Source organism: Bufo bufo, chromosome 3 (genome assembly GCF_905171765.1).
Source record: "Bufo bufo chromosome 3, aBufBuf1.1, whole genome shotgun sequence".
NCBI classification, from domain to species: Eukaryota; Metazoa; Chordata; class Amphibia; order Anura; family Bufonidae; genus Bufo; species Bufo bufo.
In genome coordinates this window covers 649477952-649499319 of record NC_053391.1, presented here as the reverse complement: position 1 = coordinate 649499319, position 21368 = coordinate 649477952, and the positions used below count along the sequence as shown (strand labels likewise).

The 21368-nt window shown below is 44.0% G+C and overlaps 1 protein-coding gene across 1 annotated transcript in view; it reads left to right on the top strand.

The window, feature by feature from the left end:
- RDX (radixin) overlaps positions 1–21368 on the top strand; it is a 107560-nt gene that overhangs the window by 78127 nt on the left and 8065 nt on the right. Inside the window, exons 9-12 of the mRNA XM_040426260.1 lie at positions 6748–6911; positions 10170–10300; positions 14370–14530; positions 15522–15614. Of these exons, the coding sequence (XP_040282194.1) occupies positions 6748–6911; positions 10170–10300; positions 14370–14530; positions 15522–15614 (549 nt within the window). The remainder of the gene's footprint in view (positions 1–6747; positions 6912–10169; positions 10301–14369; positions 14531–15521; positions 15615–21368) is intronic.

Below are 21368 nucleotides of genomic sequence, written 5' to 3'. Positions count from 1 at the left end.
AAAAAAATTAACTCGCCTTCTCCAGTTGATCGCGTAGCTGCCAGTCTCCTGTTCTTTCTTCAGGACCTGTGGTGACGTCACTGAGCTCATCACATGGTCCATTACCATGGTGATGGATCATGTGATGTATCCAGTGATGTCACCACAGGTCCTTTGACAGGTCCTGAAGAAAGAACAGGAGACGATCAATTGGAGGAGGTGAGTTAATAATTTTATTTTTTAACCCTCATTGGCACTGCCCACTGCGCCACCAATGTTTATTATATTGAGGGGAGGGGGCGCACTGCGCCACCAAAGTTTATTATATTGACCTTCTACTATGCATTCTGTATTCAGAATGCTATTATTTTCCCTTATAACCATGTTGTTATAAGGGAAATTAATACAGTGAATAGACTGTCATCCTAGCAACCATGCGTGAAAATAGCACCGCATCCGCACTTGCTTGCGATTTTCACGCAGCCCCATTCACTTCTATGGGGCCTGCGTTGCGTGAAAAACGCACAACATAGAGCATGCTGCGATTTTCACGCAACGCACAAGTGATGTGTGAAAATCACCGCTCATGTGCACAGCCCCATAGAAATGAATGGGTCAGGATTCAGTGCGGGTGCATTCCGGTATTTTGAATGCCGGATCCGGCACTAATACATTCCTATGGGGAAAAATGCTGGATCCGGCATTCAGGCAAATCTTCAGTTTTTTTCGCCGGAGATAAAACCGTAGCATGCTGCGGTTTTATCTTTTGCCTGATCAGTCAAAATGACTGAACTGAAGACATTCTGATGCATCCTGAACGGATTACTCTCCATTCAGAATGCATGGGGATATGCCTGATCAGTTCTTTTCCGGTATAGAGCCCCTAGAACGGAACTCTATGGAAAAGAAAACCGCTAGTGTGAAAGTACTCTAAGGGCTCTTTCACACCTGCGTTCTTTTCTTCCGGCATAGAGTTCCGTCGTCGGGGCATTGCCGGATCCGACGTTTAGCTTTTTCTGAATGGTTACCATGGCTGCCGGGACGCTAAAGTCCTGGCAGCCATGGTAAAGTGTAGTGGGGAGTGGGGGAGCAGTATACTTACCGTCCGTGCGGCTCCCCGGGCGCTCCAGAGTGACGTCAGGGCGCCCAGGCGCATGGATGACGTGATCACATGGCACGTCATCCATGCGCATGGGGCGCTCTGACGTCATTCTGGAGCGCCCCGGGATCCGCACGGACTGTAAGTATACTGCTCCCCCGCTCCCCACTACTACTATGGCAACCAGGACTTTAATAGCGTCCTGGGTGCCATAGTAACACTGAACGCATTTGGAAGACGGATCCGTCTTCAAATGCTTTCAGTTCACTTGCGTTTTTCCGGATCCGGCGTGTAATTCCGGCAAGTGGAGTACACGCCGGATCCGGACAACGCAAGTGTGAAAGGGCCCTAAAATATTAAGTTTAAATCCCCCTTTCCCAATTTTGCATATAAAATATATAAACAATAAATAAATAAACATATTACACAGCGCTGTCCAAACTATTAAATTCTTAAATATCTCCTATGCGGTGAGCATTCGCCATTTTTTAGTCACCTTGTCACCCCAAAAAATAGCATAGGACTGTTCTATTATGGGCCGAATGTTTCATAAAATGCGAAATGCACGCAGCTTTTTTTTTTTTTTGCGTGGTATTGTAATACTTTTTTATGGTGAAGAAAGCGAATCAAAATTTTGGCTTCAAAACAACCCTATGCCGATCTGATCGGCGTAGCGTTGTCACGATACCAAAATTTTGATTCGGTTTCGATTTGGCGACTAAAAATTTGATTTGGCTCCTAAATTTTTCAGTTCAGGAGCCAATGGCTACTAGGTATTTTTTTATTTTTTTGTCTGGAGCACTGTGATATCTATCTGAGAGTTTGGAAGGCCTTTTACAGATTCGCCAATAGACCTGTAGATGTGCTAGATGTTCCTGACATTCTGCTTGTTTTAGATTTTTTTTAGAGGGATGGAAGAAAAAGCTTAGACCTAGTACTTTAAAAGTTCAGATTTCAGCTTTAAGAGCTTTATTTGACTTTAGGTTAGCCGAACATCCTTGGGTTAAGAGGTTTGTGACAGCAGTATCAAAGTTGTCCCCGGTCTGTAAAAGTAGGGTTCTTCTTTCTCTCTCAGATTTAAATTTGGTGATCTCGGCTCTCCCTTCTGATCCTTTTGAGCCTATTGATAAGATCTCCCCAAAGATCTCCCTTTAAACTTGCATTCCTTCTGACCATTACCTCTGCTAGGAGGGTGAGGTTGCTGCACTCTCCGTTGACCCGCCCTACTTGGTAATCTTGGAGGATCGGGTGGTGATTTCTCCTGATCCTTCTTTTTTTCCAAAGGTCTCTTACCATTTTCACTGTTCCCAAGAGATAGTGTTATCTTCCTTCTTTGCCTCTCCTAAAAATAAGAAGGAATCGAAATTCCATTGTTTAGATGTTAGGAGGTGTATTATGCAATATCTACAGGTCACTCCTTGGAGGTCCTCCTCACCTCTGCTGCATTTGTTTCAGGGAGCAAAGAGGATCCGCAGTTTCTTCTCAGACTATTGCTAGGTGGATTAGGCAGGCTATCTCCTTAGCTTACTCTTCTAGGGGGGTTGTTCCGCCCTCGGGATTTGGGGCTCACTGTACTAGATCGGTCTCCACTTCATGGGCAGAGAGAGCTTCAGCTTCCATAGAGCAGATTTGTAGAGCGGCCACCTGGAGCTCTCCATACTTTTTTTTTTTTTTTTTTTTTTTTTTTTTAAGGCACTATAGACTTCAGATACCTTCTACAGAGGGCCTTACTTTTGGCCGTAAGGTGCTTGATGCTGTTGTCTCGCCCTAGAGTATCTTGCCTATTCTCCAGGGGTGCGGTCATAGGCGAAAGAGAAATATTGGATTACACTCACTGGTAATCGGTTTTCTTTGAGCCTATGACAGCACCCGATTTTATTCACTTCCCAAAAAAAAAAAAGACAAATATATAATGTTTAGGTTTATTAAGATGTTTTATTTCTTAGTTTTTAAAAAAGGACTGGAGGTAGAGGGGATGGTCCCTCTTTTAAAAGACGGTTCTGATTCTAGTTTCCTGTCCTGAGGAGGTGGAGGCAGTCTCTCTAGGGGTGCTGTCATAGGCTCAAAGAAAACGATTACCGGTAAGTGTAATCCAATATTTTCTGCTAGGCCCTGCAATTTCCTGAATACTTGTACTTATTTCTCCCAATCTCTGGAGCAAGACAGAGTGGTCACGTGACTGCACCATCTGTGGAGGCTGTATTTCCTCTTGCCTCACAACCAGGTGTCCCATTAACCCCCTCTGTCAGAAACCCTGCCCGATTGGTCGTGGTGTCAGACGCATAATCTTGGCTTGGGCTGGTCGATACTTTCAATCCACAAGCAGTGTCAGCGGAGTCCACTGCTTGTCGTATGGAAGCTGTGTTGGCGGAAACATTAGGAGACTGCAAGGAGATGATGGAGGGTGTAGTGGACGGAGTGGCTGAGATATGGTTGGACTCTTCGCATGACTGGGCTGTTAATATTGAGGGTTTTACACTATTTAGGAAAGACGGGGTCAATAGAAAAGGAGGTGGCGTGTGTCTGTATGTGAGGAGTGATCTGAAGACAAGTGTGAAAGAAGCAATTGTGGGTGAGGATGTGGAAACCTTATGGGTGGAAGATCAAATTGATATAAACACAGAGAAAATACTTGGTGTAATCTATAGACCACCTAACATCACAGAGGAGATAGAAACACAACTGTATAACCAAATAGAGCGGGCTGGCACAGTGGTCATAATGGGAGATTTTAAACTTCCCAGACATTGACTGGGGTCATGGTTGTGCCTCAACCGCAAAGGGGAAAAGATTCCTCAACTTGCTGCAGGACCCCTTTATGGGCCAGTTTGTAGAAGCTCCCACTAGGGGCGATGCTCTGTTGGATCTGGTAATTTCTAATGATGCAGAGCTTGTTGGAAATGGTACTGTTCGAGAAACACTAGGTAATGGTGACCACAATATAATTATATTCCCCCTGAACTATAAGGAGCAAACTCTGTCCGGCAGAGCAAAACCACAGAATTTTAAAAAGTCTATTTTCCCTGGGTTGAGGGAAGTATTTTAGGGCATAGACTGGGACCAACTACTGTCACATAATAATCCTGAGAATAAATGGGAGAGCTTTAAATCCACATTGAGTAATTGCACAAAAAAATGTATTCCTTTAGGTAACAAGTATAAACTGCTAAAATTAAACACCCATGGCTTACAGCTACTGTAAAAAGGGCAATAAAATACAAATCTGAAGGGTCCGCTGTAGCGTTTGAAGGTTACAAACAGCTTAATAAAATCTGTAGGTGGCAAAAGTTAGCAAAACAAATCCCCAAAAATTATTTAAATATATAAATGCAAAAAAAAAAAAAAGTGAGCAGGTAGGTTCCCTATCTTCCTAATCAGTGAAGATGAGGAAAAGGCCGAGTTACTAAATTAGTTTTTTAGCTCTGTATATACAGAAGGAGAGAGGAGCTGATATGTGGTGCTGGGGCTGTTAGCCAACTGAGTATATTACGGGATGTACTAACTGTAGATATGGTCCAAGATAAGTTAAATAGGGTAAATGTGAACAAGGCTGGATTACACCCAAGAGTTCTTAAACAGCTCAGTTCAGTTCAGTCATTGCTGTGCCCCTGTTTATAATTTTTAAAGATTCTCTAGGTACTGGTACAGTGCCAAGTTATTGGAGCAAGGCAAATGTGGTGCTCATATTCAAAAAAGGATCAAGGTCCTCCCCAGGTAATTATAGACCAGTTAGTTAAACTTCTGTTGTGGGAGAAATGTTTGAAGGACTCTTAAGGGATTATATAAAGTAGTATGTGACTGTAAATAATATTATAAGTGATAACCAGCATGTGTTTACCAAGGACAGAAGTTGTCAGACTAACCTGATTTGTTTTCATGAGGAGGTGAGTAGTAGCTTGGACAGAGGGGTGGTTGTGGATGAAGTGTTTCTGGATTTTGCAAAGGCTTTTGATACTGTCCCTCATAGACGTTTAATAAGTAAAGTAAGGTCTATTGGCCTAGAAAGTATAGTTTGTAATTGGATTGAAAACTGGCTGAAGGACCGTGTCCAGAGAGTTGTGGTCAATGATTCCTATTCAGAATGGTCCCGGGTTATATAAGTGGTGTGTACCCCAAGATTCAGTGTTGGATCCTCTATTATTTTATTTATTAATATCGAGGACGGGATTAATAGCACTATATCTATTTTTGCAGATGGAACTAAGTTGTGTAGAACTGTACAGTCTATGGAAGATGTCCATAAACTACAAACTGACTTGAACACTTTGAGTGATTGGGCATCAACTTGGCAAATGAGGTTCAATGTAGATAAGTGTAAAGTTATTCATCTTGGTAGTAACAATCTCTGTGCTTCATATGTCCTAGGTGATGTAACACTGGGAGAGTCACTTATAGAGAAGGATTTGGGTGTCCTTGTAGATGGTAGATTAAATTACAGCACACAATGTCAATCAGCTGCTTCTAAGGCCACCAGGATACTGTCATGCATTAAACGAGGCATGGACTCGTGGGGCAGGGATGTAATATCACCACTGTACAAAGCGTTGGTGCGGCCTCATCTGGAATATGCAGTTCAGTTCTGGGCACCAGTCCATAGAAAGGACGCTCTGCAGCTGGAAAAAGTACAGAGGAGAGCGACTAAACTGATGAGGGGCACGGAGGGTCTTAGTTATAAAGAAAGATTAAAAGAATAGAATTTTAGTCTTAAGAGACATCTAAGGGGGGACATGATTAACCTGTACAAATATATAAATGGGCCACACAAAAAATCTGTAGAAAAACTGTTCCATGTAAAATGTCCTCAAAAGACAAGGGGGCACTGCCTCCGACTGGAGAGGAAAAAGTTCAGTCTCCAGAAGGGTCAAAGCTTCTTTACTGTAAGAACTGTGAAGCTGTGGAATAGACTTCCTCAGGACGTGGTCACAGCAGGAACAGTGGACAGATTTAAAAAGGGTTTAGATGAATTCTTAAAAGTAAATGACATTAATGCTTATAAAAAAATGTTTAGAAATCGGAGTCTCAAGTCCTTCTGGGATTCGCGTCCCCACCCATCCTTTGGCTGAACTTGATGGACTTATGTCTTTTTTTTTTTTTTTTCCTCAACCGTATTAACTATGTAACTATGAGAACGGATCCCCGAAAGTGGTGGAGGGTGCACTCCGCCTGCGCAGCCGCCCTCCATTCATTTTCTATGGGGCAGCTGAAAATAGCCGAATGCTGGCTTGGTTATTTCCGTCGGGCCAATAAAAGTGAGTGGGAGCAGTGGCTGGCCATGCGTGGTGCGCTGCCATTCACTTCTGCGGGGAGCGCGCTTGGTGGCTGAATCAGAGTCCTCCAGCCACAACCTTGCAGGGCTCTGTTCTTGATATAGGTGCGTTGGGACTCGCACCTATAAGACAATGGGTACATAACTTAGCGATATGCCTTCATTGTCTGTGAGACAACCCCTTTAAGCTGTTTATTTTCTATGATCGGATGAGTGCAGGTACATTCAGCTTAGAATAACCATCGGCGCACCATTGGGTGCACTTTCTATCAATTTTTGCAATAAGAGGAGATTCCTAAATGGGGGATTTGAAAAGGAGTTGCCAGATGCTTCTTGCGAATGATTGTTCCTTTGTATATGGTCAAAGTGACAGTAATTTATTGCTCTGATTATTTTGTTCCAGGATTTTGTCTTTTATGCTCCCCGATTAAGAATAAATAAACGGATCTTGGCCTTGTGTATGGGCAACCACGAGCTCTATATGAGGCGAAGGAAACCAGACACAATTGAAGTTCAGCAAATGAAGGCTCAGGCCAGAGAAGAGAAGCATCAGAAGCAGCTGGAGAGGTACGATTGGGTTTGTGCTTTCTAATATCATGAAAAGTAACAGAAGAGTGTAAAATATAACTTCACTTTTTTGCTACTTTGGAAAAAACAAACAAACCTTCATTATTGTGACATGAGAATCCCTCTTGTTAGGGGCCGTTCACATCATGTTTCCACTCCCCATTGAGCTATCCACCAGGAGTAATAATTTGTATAACCAGAAACGTAATTCAGATGTACCTCTCAGCAGATCGGTTCACTTTAATGAGGAAAATGGATTCCAAGAGTAAATTTTGGAGTCTGACCTGTTTTTTTTTTTTTATCTGCTTTTTTTTTTTCTGCTTTTTTGCAGGATATAATAGTGCAGGGATGGCCAACCTGAGGCTCTCCAGCTGTTGCAAAACTACAACTCCCAGCATGCCCAGACTGCCTACAGCTACCAGAATACAGCAGGGCATGGTGGGAGTTGTAGTTTTACAACAGCTGGAGAGCCACAGGTTGGCCATCCCTGCAATAGTGTGTGTACACTATTGCATAAAAAAAAACCTGAAAGCACAATAGATCTGCTAAGGGATACATTCAGATAGTCAAGCGTATCCACTGTACTCCGCCCCAATCCCAGCAGAAGGCTCAGCAAAGTACTAAGACGCTATGATGTGAATGTCCCCTTAGCACCTGTTATCCCCTGCCATCCAGCCACTGCAGGCAGTCATTGACCTTAGTGATTCCAGTATGTACGCGTGTAACTGCTGAGGGCTGTAATAAGCTTCAGTGGCCTTCATTGAATGTACCTCTGGGGTCTGTGCACCCCACCCGTCTCCCGAACCCCTGACCTGCCTGGTTAGGTGGCAGAGAGTGAATGGAGCGGTGGCCGTGGCTCTCACCATTCACTTCCATGGAAGCCGTGGCTCGGCTGAATCAGTGACTGTTACCAGTGAATAGAGGGATATCCGCACATGCATGACCACTTCCTTCTCCTCTCAGATGTGGCGCCAAGAGACGCTTCACCAGACTGAATTGGGATTGGGGGACCCCATTTTGGAGATAAGTTATAACCAGAGAGATGTATCTCTCTCTGTGTCCTTTGACTACTCCCTGAATATCTTAACCCTTTTAGTTCGAGTAAATCCTTTAAATATTTAAATCTCAACGTTAATGTGTTGCACGTTCAGATTTTCCCTCCCAGTGCAATGAATAGAAGGGATAGATCTGCCTCTGTTCTTTTTATTACCTGACCAGTTATCACTCGCACAGTCTTTGTACCATCCTTTTCATTAGAACGGCCTGTCTTGACTGTCCTCGTCACTCTCATCCTGGTCCTGTGCAGCTGAAATACAAGGGGAGGGGGGGGGGGGGGGGGGTCACGCGTGTGATGACAGGATTTATTGAATTAGGGCAGGGGTGGAGACCCAGGTCAAGCTTGCAGTCCATATACCGAAGACCTCAAAGTCCTTCCTCTTCTAAAGGATGAAGACTGGTATAAAATGGCTTTCATTTGTCCTAGCTTGTTCTGCCGATGCTTTAATGTCTGCCAGCTGCGGCTGAATGTAGCTGTACGACTACATTTTAGCACCGTGTAGATAGATACCATGTCAGTTGATGAGAAGATTAGACTAGATTATGTTATAGAGATTTACATTGACTGCTTTTAGTAATCTGCCAGGTTATGTGCTGGACTTCTGTGTAGTGCGGGCAGGTTTTATCCTGCACGTAGTATTCGCCCTCCTGCGTACAGCTGCTTCATTATTGCTTGTGTATTGTGAAGTAGTTAGATCAGTGTTCTGCAGCTTGTGGCATGCTGGAAGATGTAGTGTCAATACAGGTGTCACAGGTTGCAGACCTTTGGTGTAGAGGTATATTGACTGTGAAATGATTTTCTAACAAAGACGAACTGAATGTAACTGACTATTTCTATCGTTGTGTGCTGGTTATACATAAATTTTTGTGGAGTACGTTCATCTCTGGCATACAGCATAAGCCCATATGTGAGGAACGTCCTATATATGATGCCACTTGCAGCATATACTTGTTTCAGACACTTTGCCGTTTGTGTAAATTTAGTAGAATGGTTGGTGCTTGTGTCGCACAGTAACCAAAAAGTCCATAGGCTTATGCACACAATCCAATGACTGCTCCATACACCCTGCAGGTTATATGGGACTGTAATACTGCACCCATACAAGTCTATTGTGCGGCTCTGCAGCTGTATCGCCGGTGAGAGAACCAGCACCCATTGTGGGCAGACACCAATAGATATTGCCTACAATAATACATATAGCCCTAATGGAAAATGATTTATCTGTTTATCTGATGCATATTGGGGGTCATTTATTATAGACTGGCTTTTTACGCCGGTCTTTCATGGCCGCTGCTGGAGGAAGCGCCTATTTAATGATGTGCAGCTCTAGTCATAAATTGGGTGCAAATCTGTCAGTCCGTGCGCCTGGAGTGAAAACTATTCAAGCCCCTGACTGTAGTAGTTTTCACTTTTATTTTACGCCTGTAAATTTGCAACTGATAGCCCGGCACCAGCCATACCCAAGTGTCGAAGGGTGCGAAAAATGCCTGCGTGTCTAAATTTAGTTTCATGGATGTATAAAACATTGCAATACTGGGTCATGTAACTTTTTTTTTTTTTTTTAACACCAAAAACTGGCATAAGATTTTTAATAATTGAGCCCAATAGTGACTTTGATTAACTTAGCATGGCACCAGCTGGTTTCAGAGTGTGCCCTTCCACACTTTCTAGTGGTCACACATGCTCAGTCACACTCTCCATAGCCAGGTCTCTCCAGGCAATAGAAGTAGCATCCAGCCCTGCTTGTTAGGAAAAGAGCAGAGCCCCTGCAAGACTGCTTCTGCAGGGGAAGTATGAAGGGACTATAGGGTCAGCTGCCAGAAGGGGAAGGAGACTGAGATTGATTCTCTGCAGAGTTTAACAGCAGCACCAAGTAGGGGACACATGGAAACAAAAAAATTCTGAAATGTATTTTTTATTCTAGAAACTGTAAGTTACTTTAAAACGCCCATCACTAGCCTTCCAGTACTTTTCATATGAAAATTGGGGGATAACAGCTTTAAATGCTGCAATGTGTAGAAGAGTGCGTGATGAGCTTTTTATTGTGCAAACCCGGTGCACAAAGTAATTATTGTAAGTTGAGTGTTTCTCTTAGCACCTACATGAGGAGCTTTCCTCGGACGTGACTGCTCAGCAAATTCTCCTGTGCATCATTAATGTTGGTTCTTACAATTATTCACGACATGTTTCTTCTCGTCTAGAGCTCAGCTAGAAAATGAAAAGAAGAAAAGGGAGATAGCAGAGAAAGAAAAAGAAAGAATAGAACGGGAAAAGGACGAACTGATCGAACGCCTACGGCAAATTGAGGAACAGACACTAAAGGCACAGAAAGGTATAAAAGAAATAAAATGCACTGTGTATCAGTCATGTTTTGCGGACAAAAGCAGGCACTTGTTAGGCTACTTTCACACTTGCATTTTTGCTGGATCCGGCAGGGTTCAGCAAATACACTTCAGTTACTGATAATACAGTCCTGATCAAAAGTTTAAAACCACTTGAAAAAATTGCAAAAAATCCTATTTAGCATGGCTGGATCTTAACAAGGTTCCAAGTAGAGCTTCAACATGCAACAAGAAGAAATGGTAGTGAGACAAAATATTTTTTGAGCATTCAATTTAAAGAAAACAACAAATAAACTGAAACAGGCTGTTTTTTTTCAGCTGATCCAAAAATTTTAAAAAGGCCAAATCTGTGCAAAGATGGGGATTCATTGTCATTTTGTGTCAGGTAGTCACACGTTGTGATGGCAAAGGCAAAAAAACTCTCCCTTTTTGAATGTGGTCGGGTTGTTGAACTGTAGAAGCAGGGTCTCTCACAGCGCGCCATCGCTGCTGAGGTGGGACGCAGGAAGACAGTCATTTGGAATTTCTTAAATGATCCTGAGGGTTATGGAACAAAAAAGTCAAGAGCCGGAGGATCCAATTGGCTGTCCGTCAAGACACAGGACGATCCTCGACCCAAATTAAGGCCCTTACTGGTGCTGACTGCAGCCCCATAACCATCAGATGGCATCTGAGACTGAAGGGCTTCAAAAACAAAAAACGTCTTCAAAGACCTCGTCTCCTTGAACGCCACAGAACTGCTCGTTTGGACTTTGCAAGAGAGCACCAAACATGGGACATTCAAAGGTGGAAGAAAGTTTTATTCTCTGAGAAAAAATTTAACCTTGATGGTCCTGATGGTTTCCAACGTTACTGGCATGACAAGCAGATCCCACCTGAGATGTTTTCTACGCGCCACAGTGGAGGGGGCGCCATAATGGTCTGGGGTGCTTTTTCCTTCAGTGGAACAATGGAGCTTCAGGAAGTGCAGGGGCGTCAAACGGCCGCTGGCTATGTCCAGATGTTGCAGAGAGCATTCCTCATGACTGAGGGCCCTCGCCTGTGTGGTAACAACTGGGTTTTTCAACAGGACAAGGCTACAGTACACCATGCCCGCAGGACAAGGGACTTCTTCCAGGAGAATAACATCACTCTTTTAGCCTATCCTGCGTATTCCCCTGATCTAAATCCAATTGAGAACCTTTGGGGATGGATGGCAAGGGAAGTTTACAAAAATGGACAACAGTTCCAGACAGTAGATGGCCTTCGTGCGGCCGTCTTCACCACTTGGAGAAATGTTCCCACTCACCTCATGGAAACGCTTGCATCAAGCATGCCGAAACGAATTTTGGAAGTGATAAACAATAACGGCGGAGCTACTCATTACTGAGTTCATGTTTGGAAGTTGAATTTCAGTTTTGGGGGGCTTTAGTTTTTTTTTGGAGGTGTGGTCCTAAACTTTTGATCAGCTGAAAAACAGCCTGTTTCAGTTTATTCGTTGCTTTTATTAAATTGAATGCTCCAAAAATGTTTTGTCTCACTCCCATTTCTTCTTGTTGCATGTTGAAGCTCTACTTGGAACCTTGTTAAGATCCAGCCATGCTAAATATGATTTGTTGCCATTTTTCAAGTGGTCTTAAACTTTTGATCAGGACTGTACAACTATCTGCATCTGTTATGAACGGATCCGGTTGTATTATCTTTAACATTGCCAATACAGATCAGTCATGAACTCCATTGAAAGTGAATGGGGGATGGATCTGTTTTCTATTGTCAGAGAAAACCGATCCGTCCCCATTGACTTGCATTTGTGGGTCATGACTGATCAGTCTTGCTCCGCAAACTGCAGCATGCTGCGGTTTGCTCTCCGGTATGAGAACAGAACGGAATGCATTTTGGAGCACTCCTTTCTGTTCAGTTACGTTTTGTCCCCATTGACAGTGAATTGGGACAAAACGGAAGCGTTTTTTTTTTTTTCGGTATTGAGACCCTATGACGGATCTCAGTACTGGAAAATATTAATGCTAGTGTGAAAGTAGCCTTAGGAAAATGCAGCCTGCGCAGGCCAGTATCTATATTTTGCGGACCGTGAAATGCATACTGTCCTGTGCATGTGGCCTTTTGGCTAATTGCCTCACATTATAATGCCAGTCTGTAATGACCTTTTGTGTGCTTCATGTTCACTAGTATATAATAAAAGAACAATATTACTGAAAGGGATGATAAATCCTATGGTGATAGATCGTTGAAGCATTGTTACTATTCCAGCTACTTCACCAAAGGAATAGATTCACAGCACAACAAGTACTTAACAATAAAACTTTTATTATTATTCTCAATAACCTGTATACATGACTGCTGCTATTTTATTATAATGTTATTAAGAAGAATAATAAAGGATTTATTGTTAAGTACTTGTTTGGCTGTGTATATATTCCTTTGATGTGGTAGATTTAGGCCTTATTCACACAACCGTTTTTTTTTCTCGTTTTGCGGGCCGTTTTTTGCGTTCCGTATACGGAACCATTCATTTCAATGGTTCCGCAAAAAAAACTGAATGTACTCCGTATGCATTCCGTTTCCGTTCCGTTAAAAGATAGAACATGTCCTATTATTGCCCGCAAATCACGTTCCATGGGTCCGCAAAAAAAATGCATCCGTATGTCTTCCGTATCCGTTCCGTTTTTTGCGGAGCCATCTATTGAAAATGTTATGCCCAGCCCAATTTTTTCTATGAAATTACTGTATGCTGTATATGCCATACGGAAAAACGAAACGGAAACACAACGGAAACGGAACAACGGATCCGTTTAAAACGGACCGCAAAACACTGAAAAAGCCATACGGTCGTGTGAAAGAGGCCTTACTCTAATATACACAGCATTGACCCAGATGGGAGTAATTTCTGTATATTGGTGTGCTTATTCCAGCTACTTCTGATTACTGCAGTTGAGGATCGTACGCCGGCTGCTTTTCCACCTGTCAGCTGCTCTGCCTGTAGATCAGTAATGGAGTTACTTTCCACTCTGTGTTTTACTGTAGACGCGATCAGTAAATGGCATTAGGTAAATACACAAAGAGGAAAGTATTCACCTACAGAATCATAGTCTAAATGATAGTCCGTAGAAGAAGGGTATCGAACTGCTCCGGCAGTCAAGACTCAAATCTAAGGGTCCATTCACACGTCTGTAGTGTATTGGTGATCTGCAATACACCCGGCCGGCACCCCCATAGAACTGCCTATTCTTGTCCACAATTGCAGACAAGAATAGGACTTTTTTTTTTTTTTTCTTTCTTTCTTTTCAGGAGCCATGGACTGGAAGATCAGGGGGCGCGCTCTGGAAATGCGGACAGCACACTGTGTGCTGTCCACATCCATTCCTGCCCCATAGAGAATAAATAGGTCTGCACCCGTTCCACAATTTGCGGAACGGATGCGGACCCATTCTACGGAAGTGTGAATGGATCCTAAATGTCACCCCCTGGTTTTCCAATAACATAAATTATGCAATTTAAAAATGCATCTTGTCCTGCAAGTCATCATATGACACTGAACGAAAAAATTGAAGTTATTGCTATTGGAACAAGGGGAGGAAAAAACAAAAATACAAAACCAAAAATGGGCCTGGTACTTAAGGAGTTAAAGCTGGTAGCATCAGGTAATTATGCACCTTCCCTCAGGACAGTGATATAGTTGAATACTGCGATGATTGCGGCACTATTTAGTGCTGCACTGTGGTATTTGGTTGTGCTGAAGCAGTATTTGTGCTGCACATTTTCGTTTCTGCTTGGGCAGTATTTTGTGCTGCACTCTGGTATTGTGGGCCATGCCTACTTTTTTTTGCCCCGTCTTCTGTTAGTTTGGACCCGCCTAAAACATGGGGCCACTTTTACCATTTTTTCCAGGGCCACTTTCAATTCCCAATCTGCCCCTGTCCACATATACTCGTATCATACTATAAATGATTGCATGATTGGTGCAGATCCTGCATCTGAAATGTGTGACAATTGTGCCTTGTATGAACATGGCCTTAACCTGCATTATATGAATTGTCTTGCTTTGTGTTCTTGTGTTAATAGAATTAGAAGAGCAGACTCGCAGAGCTTTAGAGTTGGAGCAAGAGAGGAAAAGGTCAAAAGAAGAGGCAGAGCGACTGGAGAATGAGCGACGGTCTGCAGAAGAAGCGAAGGCTGCACTGGCCAAACAAGCTGCAGACCAGATGAAAAACCAAGAACAGCTGGTAAGACGTGGTCAGTGAAGGCAAAGCTGTCCTGTGCTACTAGGTCAAGGATGCCCTGCATGTTATCTGAGCACTTGGGGAATTGCCATTTTTAGAATTTTTTACTGTTATTTTATACTCATTTTATTAAACAAAAATTTCCATATGCCCTATATAAACGTCATAGAAGTCAAGTCCTTCAGTCAGCAGAGTGCCACTCAGTCAGCACCTCTGGTGTGCCTGGCCCATCTATGTATCACGTGAGGGTGAGTTGGATAACACCCCGTCTTTGTGGCGAAGGCTTCCCTTCAATCTTGAGCTATTATCTGTAATAATATGTGAGGAGCACTGCAGATAAGGAGTCCAGATCACTATTTTTTATTTTGTCTACTCTTCCCCCACTGTCAGCAATTTTAAAGCTATGCTGAAACACATTGTTAGGACTGTTGAGTCCTATATGTTTTAGCATTTCACATAAGTCCAGAATGTATTTCGGTGATGACAGCGGGGAAACCAGGGGCAGTAGGAAAATATAAAATGGTGACCTTGCGCAGTAGTATTCGTGTATTACTAGAGAGAAGTCCAAAGAAAAAAATGTTGTGTTTCAGCTCACCACATAATGCTTATGAGCACGGGACTCCGGTCAGGGAGAAACCCCAGACCAGCCACTGGTGATTGCAATCCAGAAAATTCTCCTGCAGTCAAAAATATAAAAACACTTTATTGAAACATGTTAAAATAGAAATAAAATGCACATCACTTCAGATCCTTACATGTTTCGGGGCGCAGTCCAGTTTATAATAGTGGTGACAGATTCCTTTTCAAGGAAACCAGAGATTGAAACAAATACAAGTTGTACTGAATCTTCTCCCATAAAACTATACATCAATCTGCTCAGCTCCTCCTGCTCTATAACCTGCTGTGTGCAGGTCAGACCACAGAAGCTGGGCCCAATGTGATCAGGCTGGAAATGTGGTGGTTTCTTACTTTGAATTATTCTCTCTCATCGCAGGCAGCTGAACTTGCCGAATTTACTGCTAAGATTTCTTTACTTGAAGAGGCGAAGAAGAAAAAGGAAGAAGAAGCGTCAGAGTGGCAGCAAAAGGTAATCAGAGTGTTGTCACATTGTGTATCTACTGCTTATAGAAATGGATTGCACCAAGTCCAGCACCTTCTATAAACCAAAAATCCGAATACACAGCGAGTCATTGTGTATAGCCAGTGCAGCGGCTTGCTTAAAATGCCTCGCAATAATGCAAGAAGTAAAATCAGATTACAGCTCTGGCCATATTATAAGGGCCGTCCGATGCCAGAGTTGTAATTTGTTAATGTGTAAACTTATAATTAGCAAACTATGTATGATTTAAAGGGAACCTGTCATTGGTTTCATGCTACCCGAACCAAGGGCAACATGAAATCCTGAACAGGGATCCTTAATGACAGAGAGCCATCTTAACTCAAATGCTGCTACATTCCAGGCAAATCAAAAGGAGCTGGAGGCAAGGGATGAGTCCGATGTGTGGCTTCTGTCTTCCGTGCTTGACTTTATTGACCAATCTATGTCCTTTTGCATATAGGGAGAGACCGGTATATCGAGCCTTGCAGGGTGAGGAGAAGCCGCACAGTATTCCCTGTAGCCGAAACTTTGTTCCCAGCTTGTTTTACAGCTAGATTTTCTCTAAAACATAGCACTTTGTAATAAGTGAGCCATGCTGCAACCTGATAGCAGGTTGTCTTTAGAGATTCACATCCTCACCTATCCCGTTGTTGAACTTAATACTTACCGTATGTCTGACACCTACAACAACACAAAGGTCACAGTTCTCAAGCTTTGCCTTTTAGGCTAGCGTACAAATGACTGATCAGTCTGCATTTTGAATTGTAGACTAGGTAGAGTTTAGGTATGTTCATGCCTGTCGTCATGGGGTGCAGGAGTATTAGAGATTGAGAGTACTGTATTCACTGCATTATGTGAGCACAGCACAGTAGACCCGCAGTCAGGAAGGAACACACAGCATCATAGATAATTTTGAAGCTGGAATAGGAAAATAGTGGGGGGGGGGGGAATTCAAATGTATTTATTTTTTCCATATAGCAGATTGATTGCTGGACCACCAATGTCACAATGCACCAGTAGAGAGGAGGGGGGAGTGTAATGAGCACTACGGGCGTAGCTGTAGCAGTGCTCGAAGCTCCACAGCCTGCCCCTTAAAGGGGTTGTCCGAGTTATATTTATTGATGATAGGTTATCAATATCAGATCGGCGGGAGTCAGACACCCGGCACCCCCGCTGATCAGCTGTATGAAGAGGAGGTGCGCGCCATGCCAGCGCTGCCTCCTCTTTACTGTTCACCTTCTTGCCGTTGCATCTGCAGTGGTGAGCAGGTGTAATTACACCCAAGCCGTCCCATTGAAATGAATAAAGATTAAAAAAATCCTCATATCTCCATAACGTTGCAACTAGAGATGAGCGAATTTCAGATTTTGAAATTCGTTCACACTTCTAGAACTGGTAAAAGGTGAATTGCGCTATGGATTCCGTTACCACGGACCATAACTTAATTCTATTCCAGAATGCCTTTTGAAGGCATTCCGTTATTCATTCCGTCAAAATAGAAGTCTATGGCCTGCATAACGGATCCGTCCCGTTTCCGTTATGCAGGGGAGTCCTCTCCTGCATAACGGAAATGGGACAGATCCATTTTTCAGGCCATATACTTCTATTTTGACAGAATGAATAACGGTATGCCTTTTGAAGGCATTCTGTCATAGAATTGCGTTCTGGTCCGTGGTAACTGAATCCATAGCGCAATTCACCTTTTACCAGTTAACGAAGTGTGAACGAATTTTATAACTGGAAATTTGCTCATCTCTAGTTGCAACCTACAAAGGTAAATAAGGTACCATTTTAATCTGCATGATCAACCCTACCAGGTAATATGCATGTTTTAATAGGGTTGATCATGCTGACAGGATTTTTCAGTAGCTGGTTGTTGTATAGTGCCTTATTGCATCTTGTTAAAGATAATGCCTCCAGTGATCTAACCATACAGGGCACAGATCCGTCTTCTCCGAAGATATGATTCAGAGTTACAGCTAATTTCATCTCCTCTAGAAGTGTAATTACCAATCAGCCCTCTCTGCAGCAGTCTGATTGTGCAGCACAGAGTGCAATTTTCTTCACAGTCCGTCTTCCTCTGGGGGAGAGCCGTTAGGATTATGGAAGTATGTGATGAACATTTCATACTTAATCCTAAGTGTAGCAAAGGAAATCATGGTCATTAAAGGGGTCTTCCAGTGAATTGTGTGTTTATTTTTTATTTATTTTTTAAATCCACTTCATTAGTGATTAGGAGTCTGATAGAAATAAGCAATGGGTTATCCTAAAGACTCTTTAACCTCTTCCGGACACGGGGTGTACAGGTACGCCCTGATGTCCTGGTACTTAAGGACACAGGTCGTACCTGTACGCCCTGTGTATTTCCGATCACCGCCCGCCGGAACCCAGTGCCTGCTCAAATCATTGAGCAGGCACCTGGGGACAATGCGCCGGGTGGTCCTGTGACCCCCCCTGTGTAGGCGATCGCAGCAAACCGCAGGTCAATTCCAGACCTGCGGTTTGCTGCGTTTTCCGGGTTATTCGGGTCTCTGAGGACCCAATAACCCGGAACAGGATGTGATCGGTGGTGTGATAATACACCACCAATCACAATCATGAGATCATAGCACGCTCCTCTCCTCCTCCTTTTGTGTCCGGGGAGCAGAGGAGAGAGGAGTGCTGCACGTCGTCGGATCTCAGCACCCCCCCCATCTGTCCAGGCATCACCCCATCTGTGCCCAGCACCCGATTTGTGCCCTAGCAGCCCCCATCTGTTCAATCAGGTACTTAGGGAAAGGTTGGGTTAGGCAGGGATATAAAAGGGAAAGTTAGTGTAAGTAAAAAAAAAAAATTAAAAAGTTTGTGATTGCATCACCCTAAATCGGGTGTCTGGGGTCCACAGCACTGTGTGACCCTAGACCCCCCGGGGTGCTGCAGCTTACCCCCCTCCCCACAACTTTTTGGGGGCGCAGGCTTTTTTATTTTGTGCGCACGCTGACAGTGGCCAGCACTCTTTAGCGTCCGGCCACTGTTAGCGCATCGCACAACCCACCGCTGATCAACTTCGGATTGTTGATCAGCGGTTTTGAATTTATTTATTTTTCCACATTTTTTGCCCTTTTTTTAGTTAGACCTTTTTTTTTTTTTTGTCTGTTAGGTTTAGGGTGAGTTCGTGAACACCCGGGCCCCCTCACACACGTACACTGAATAAAGATTTACACGCAGACACACACTCCCCTATGGCCCGCCGGATGTTCTCGGCCGAGGAGGCATACGCCCAGCTTGCCTCAGGGTCCGAGAGTCCTAGTGAGGACTAGGATGACCCCACTTTCCTGTTATCCGCGTCCTCCTCATCTAGCGATGATGATGAGCCCCCAAGGCGGCGGAGACGCCGCCAGGCGGATCAAGGGGACCGCCATGCTAGGGACCCTGTGGCCCACCCTAGTACGAACAGCTCTGGGGCTCGTACTAGTTTTCCGGCCCACCAGTTAAATCCAACGGAGCCCCCTGCCGGTGAACTTGTCTGGTATACCCCAGAGCGTTTTGAGCCCGTGATTCCTGATTTTGTAGGCCAACCAGGAATCCAGATTTCCACAGTGGGCTTCACTGAATACGACTACTTTTGGTCTTTTTTTCAGTGACCACTTTGTAAACCTGATGGTGGAGAAAACTAACCTTTTACGCCCAACAGTTTGTTGCTCAACACCCAGGCTCCTTTTTGGCTGGACCCCGGTCAGTGCAGCCGAGATGAGGACATTTTGGGTCCTTGTGCTGTACATGGGCCTAGTCAAGAAACCTAGTGTCAGGCATTACTGGAGTGGGGACGTCCTCTACCAGACCCCACTTTACAGTACGGCCATGACACGCTCCCGGTTTGAGGCCATCTGGAAATGCCTGCATTATTCAGATAATGCAGCATTCCCTTCCCCTCCTCCCCCCCCCTCAAGGTGATCCTGCCTATGACCGCCTGTACAAAATCAGGCCCGTCATCGATTACTTTTGGGCCCAATTTTGTACAGGCCTATGTACCTGGCAGGGAGGTCGCGGTTGATGACTCTCTCATTGCGTTCAAGGGGAGACTCATTTTCCGCCAGTATGTTCCCTCAAAGCGGGCGAGGTATGGCGTGAAGCTGTAAAAACTTTGTGAGAAACCTCAGGGTACACTTACAAGTTTTGTGTGTACGAGGGGCGAGATTCCCGTATTCAACCCCCAGATTGACCCCCCACTCTGGGTGTTAGCGGGAAACTTGTGTGGGACCTTATGCACCCACTGCTAGATAAGGGTTACCACCTGTACGTGGATAACTTTTATACTAGTATCCCCCTTGTTCCAGTCCCTCGCTGCCAGATTTACGTCCGCTTGTGGGACCGTGTGGAAAAATCAACGCGGCCTCCCTGCCCACCCGAAACCTGTTGCTGGTCAGATATAAGGACAAGAGGGATGTTCTTGTACTGTCCACAGTTCACGGTAACGGCATCACCCCTGTCCCTGTGCGAGGTACCAAGGCAACGGTCCTCAAGCCCGATTGTATCGTCAACTACAATCTGTATATGGGAGGAGTTGATCTCTCTGATCAAGTCCTTAAGCCATATAACGCCATGCGCGAAACCCGGGCATGGTACAAAACAGTTGCGGTCTACTTGGTGCAGGTTGCCTTGTACAACTCTTTTGTGCTGTCCCGGAGCGCTGGCAACACAGGGACATTCCTTCACTTCTATGAGGCAGTCCTCAAGGCCCTGATCTTTTCTGACCTGGAAAGAGCAGGCCGGAGTACCTCGGGAACTGTAGGCGCCCGGATCGTCCCTGGCCAACACTTTCCAGGTGTGGTCCCCCATACTGGAAAGAAGAGACGGACCCAAAAAAGGTGCAGAGTGTGTCACAGGAGGGGGATACGGAAGGACACCACCACTCAGTGTGACACGTGCCCCGATCATCCGTAAAAACTCCATAAAAGCGTCCCCCATCTAAGAAACTACACCCCTCAAGGAATCTAAAACTGATTTTACAAACGTCGTTAACCCTTAAGGTGTTCCACAAGAGTTATAGGCAAATGTAGATGAAATTTCAGAATTTCTATTTCTGGTAACCTTGCCTCACAAAAATTTTATATAGATAACCAAAAATTATATGTACCCTAAAAATAGTCCCAACAAAACTGCGTCCTTATCCCGTAGTTTCCAAAATGGGGTCCCTTTTATGGAGTTTCTACTCTAGGGGTGCATCAGGGGGGCTTCAAATGGGACATGGTGTAAATAAACCAGTCCAGCAAAATCTGTCTTCCAAAAACCACACGGCGCACCTTTCCCTCTACGCCCTACCGTGTGCCCGTACAGTAGTTTACGGCCACATATGGGGTGTTTCTGCAAACTACAGAATCGGGGCAATAAATATAGCATTTTGTTTGGCTGTTAACCCTTGCTTTGTTACTGGAAAAAATGGATTAAAATGGAAAATTTGCCCAAAAATTGAAATTCTCAAATTTCAATCCTATTTGCCAATAACTCTTGTGCAACACCTAAAGGGTTAACGACGCTTGTAAAATCAGTTTTGAATACCTTGAGGGGTGTAGTTTCTAGAATAGGGTCAATTTTGCGTGGGTTCTATTATGTAAGCCTCACAAAGTGACTTCAGACCTGAACTGGTCCCTACAAATTGGGTTTTTGAAAATTTCTGAAAAATTTCAAGATTTGCTTCTAAACTTCTAAGCCTTGTAACATCCCCAAAAAATAAAATTATCGTTCCCAAAATGATCCAAACAT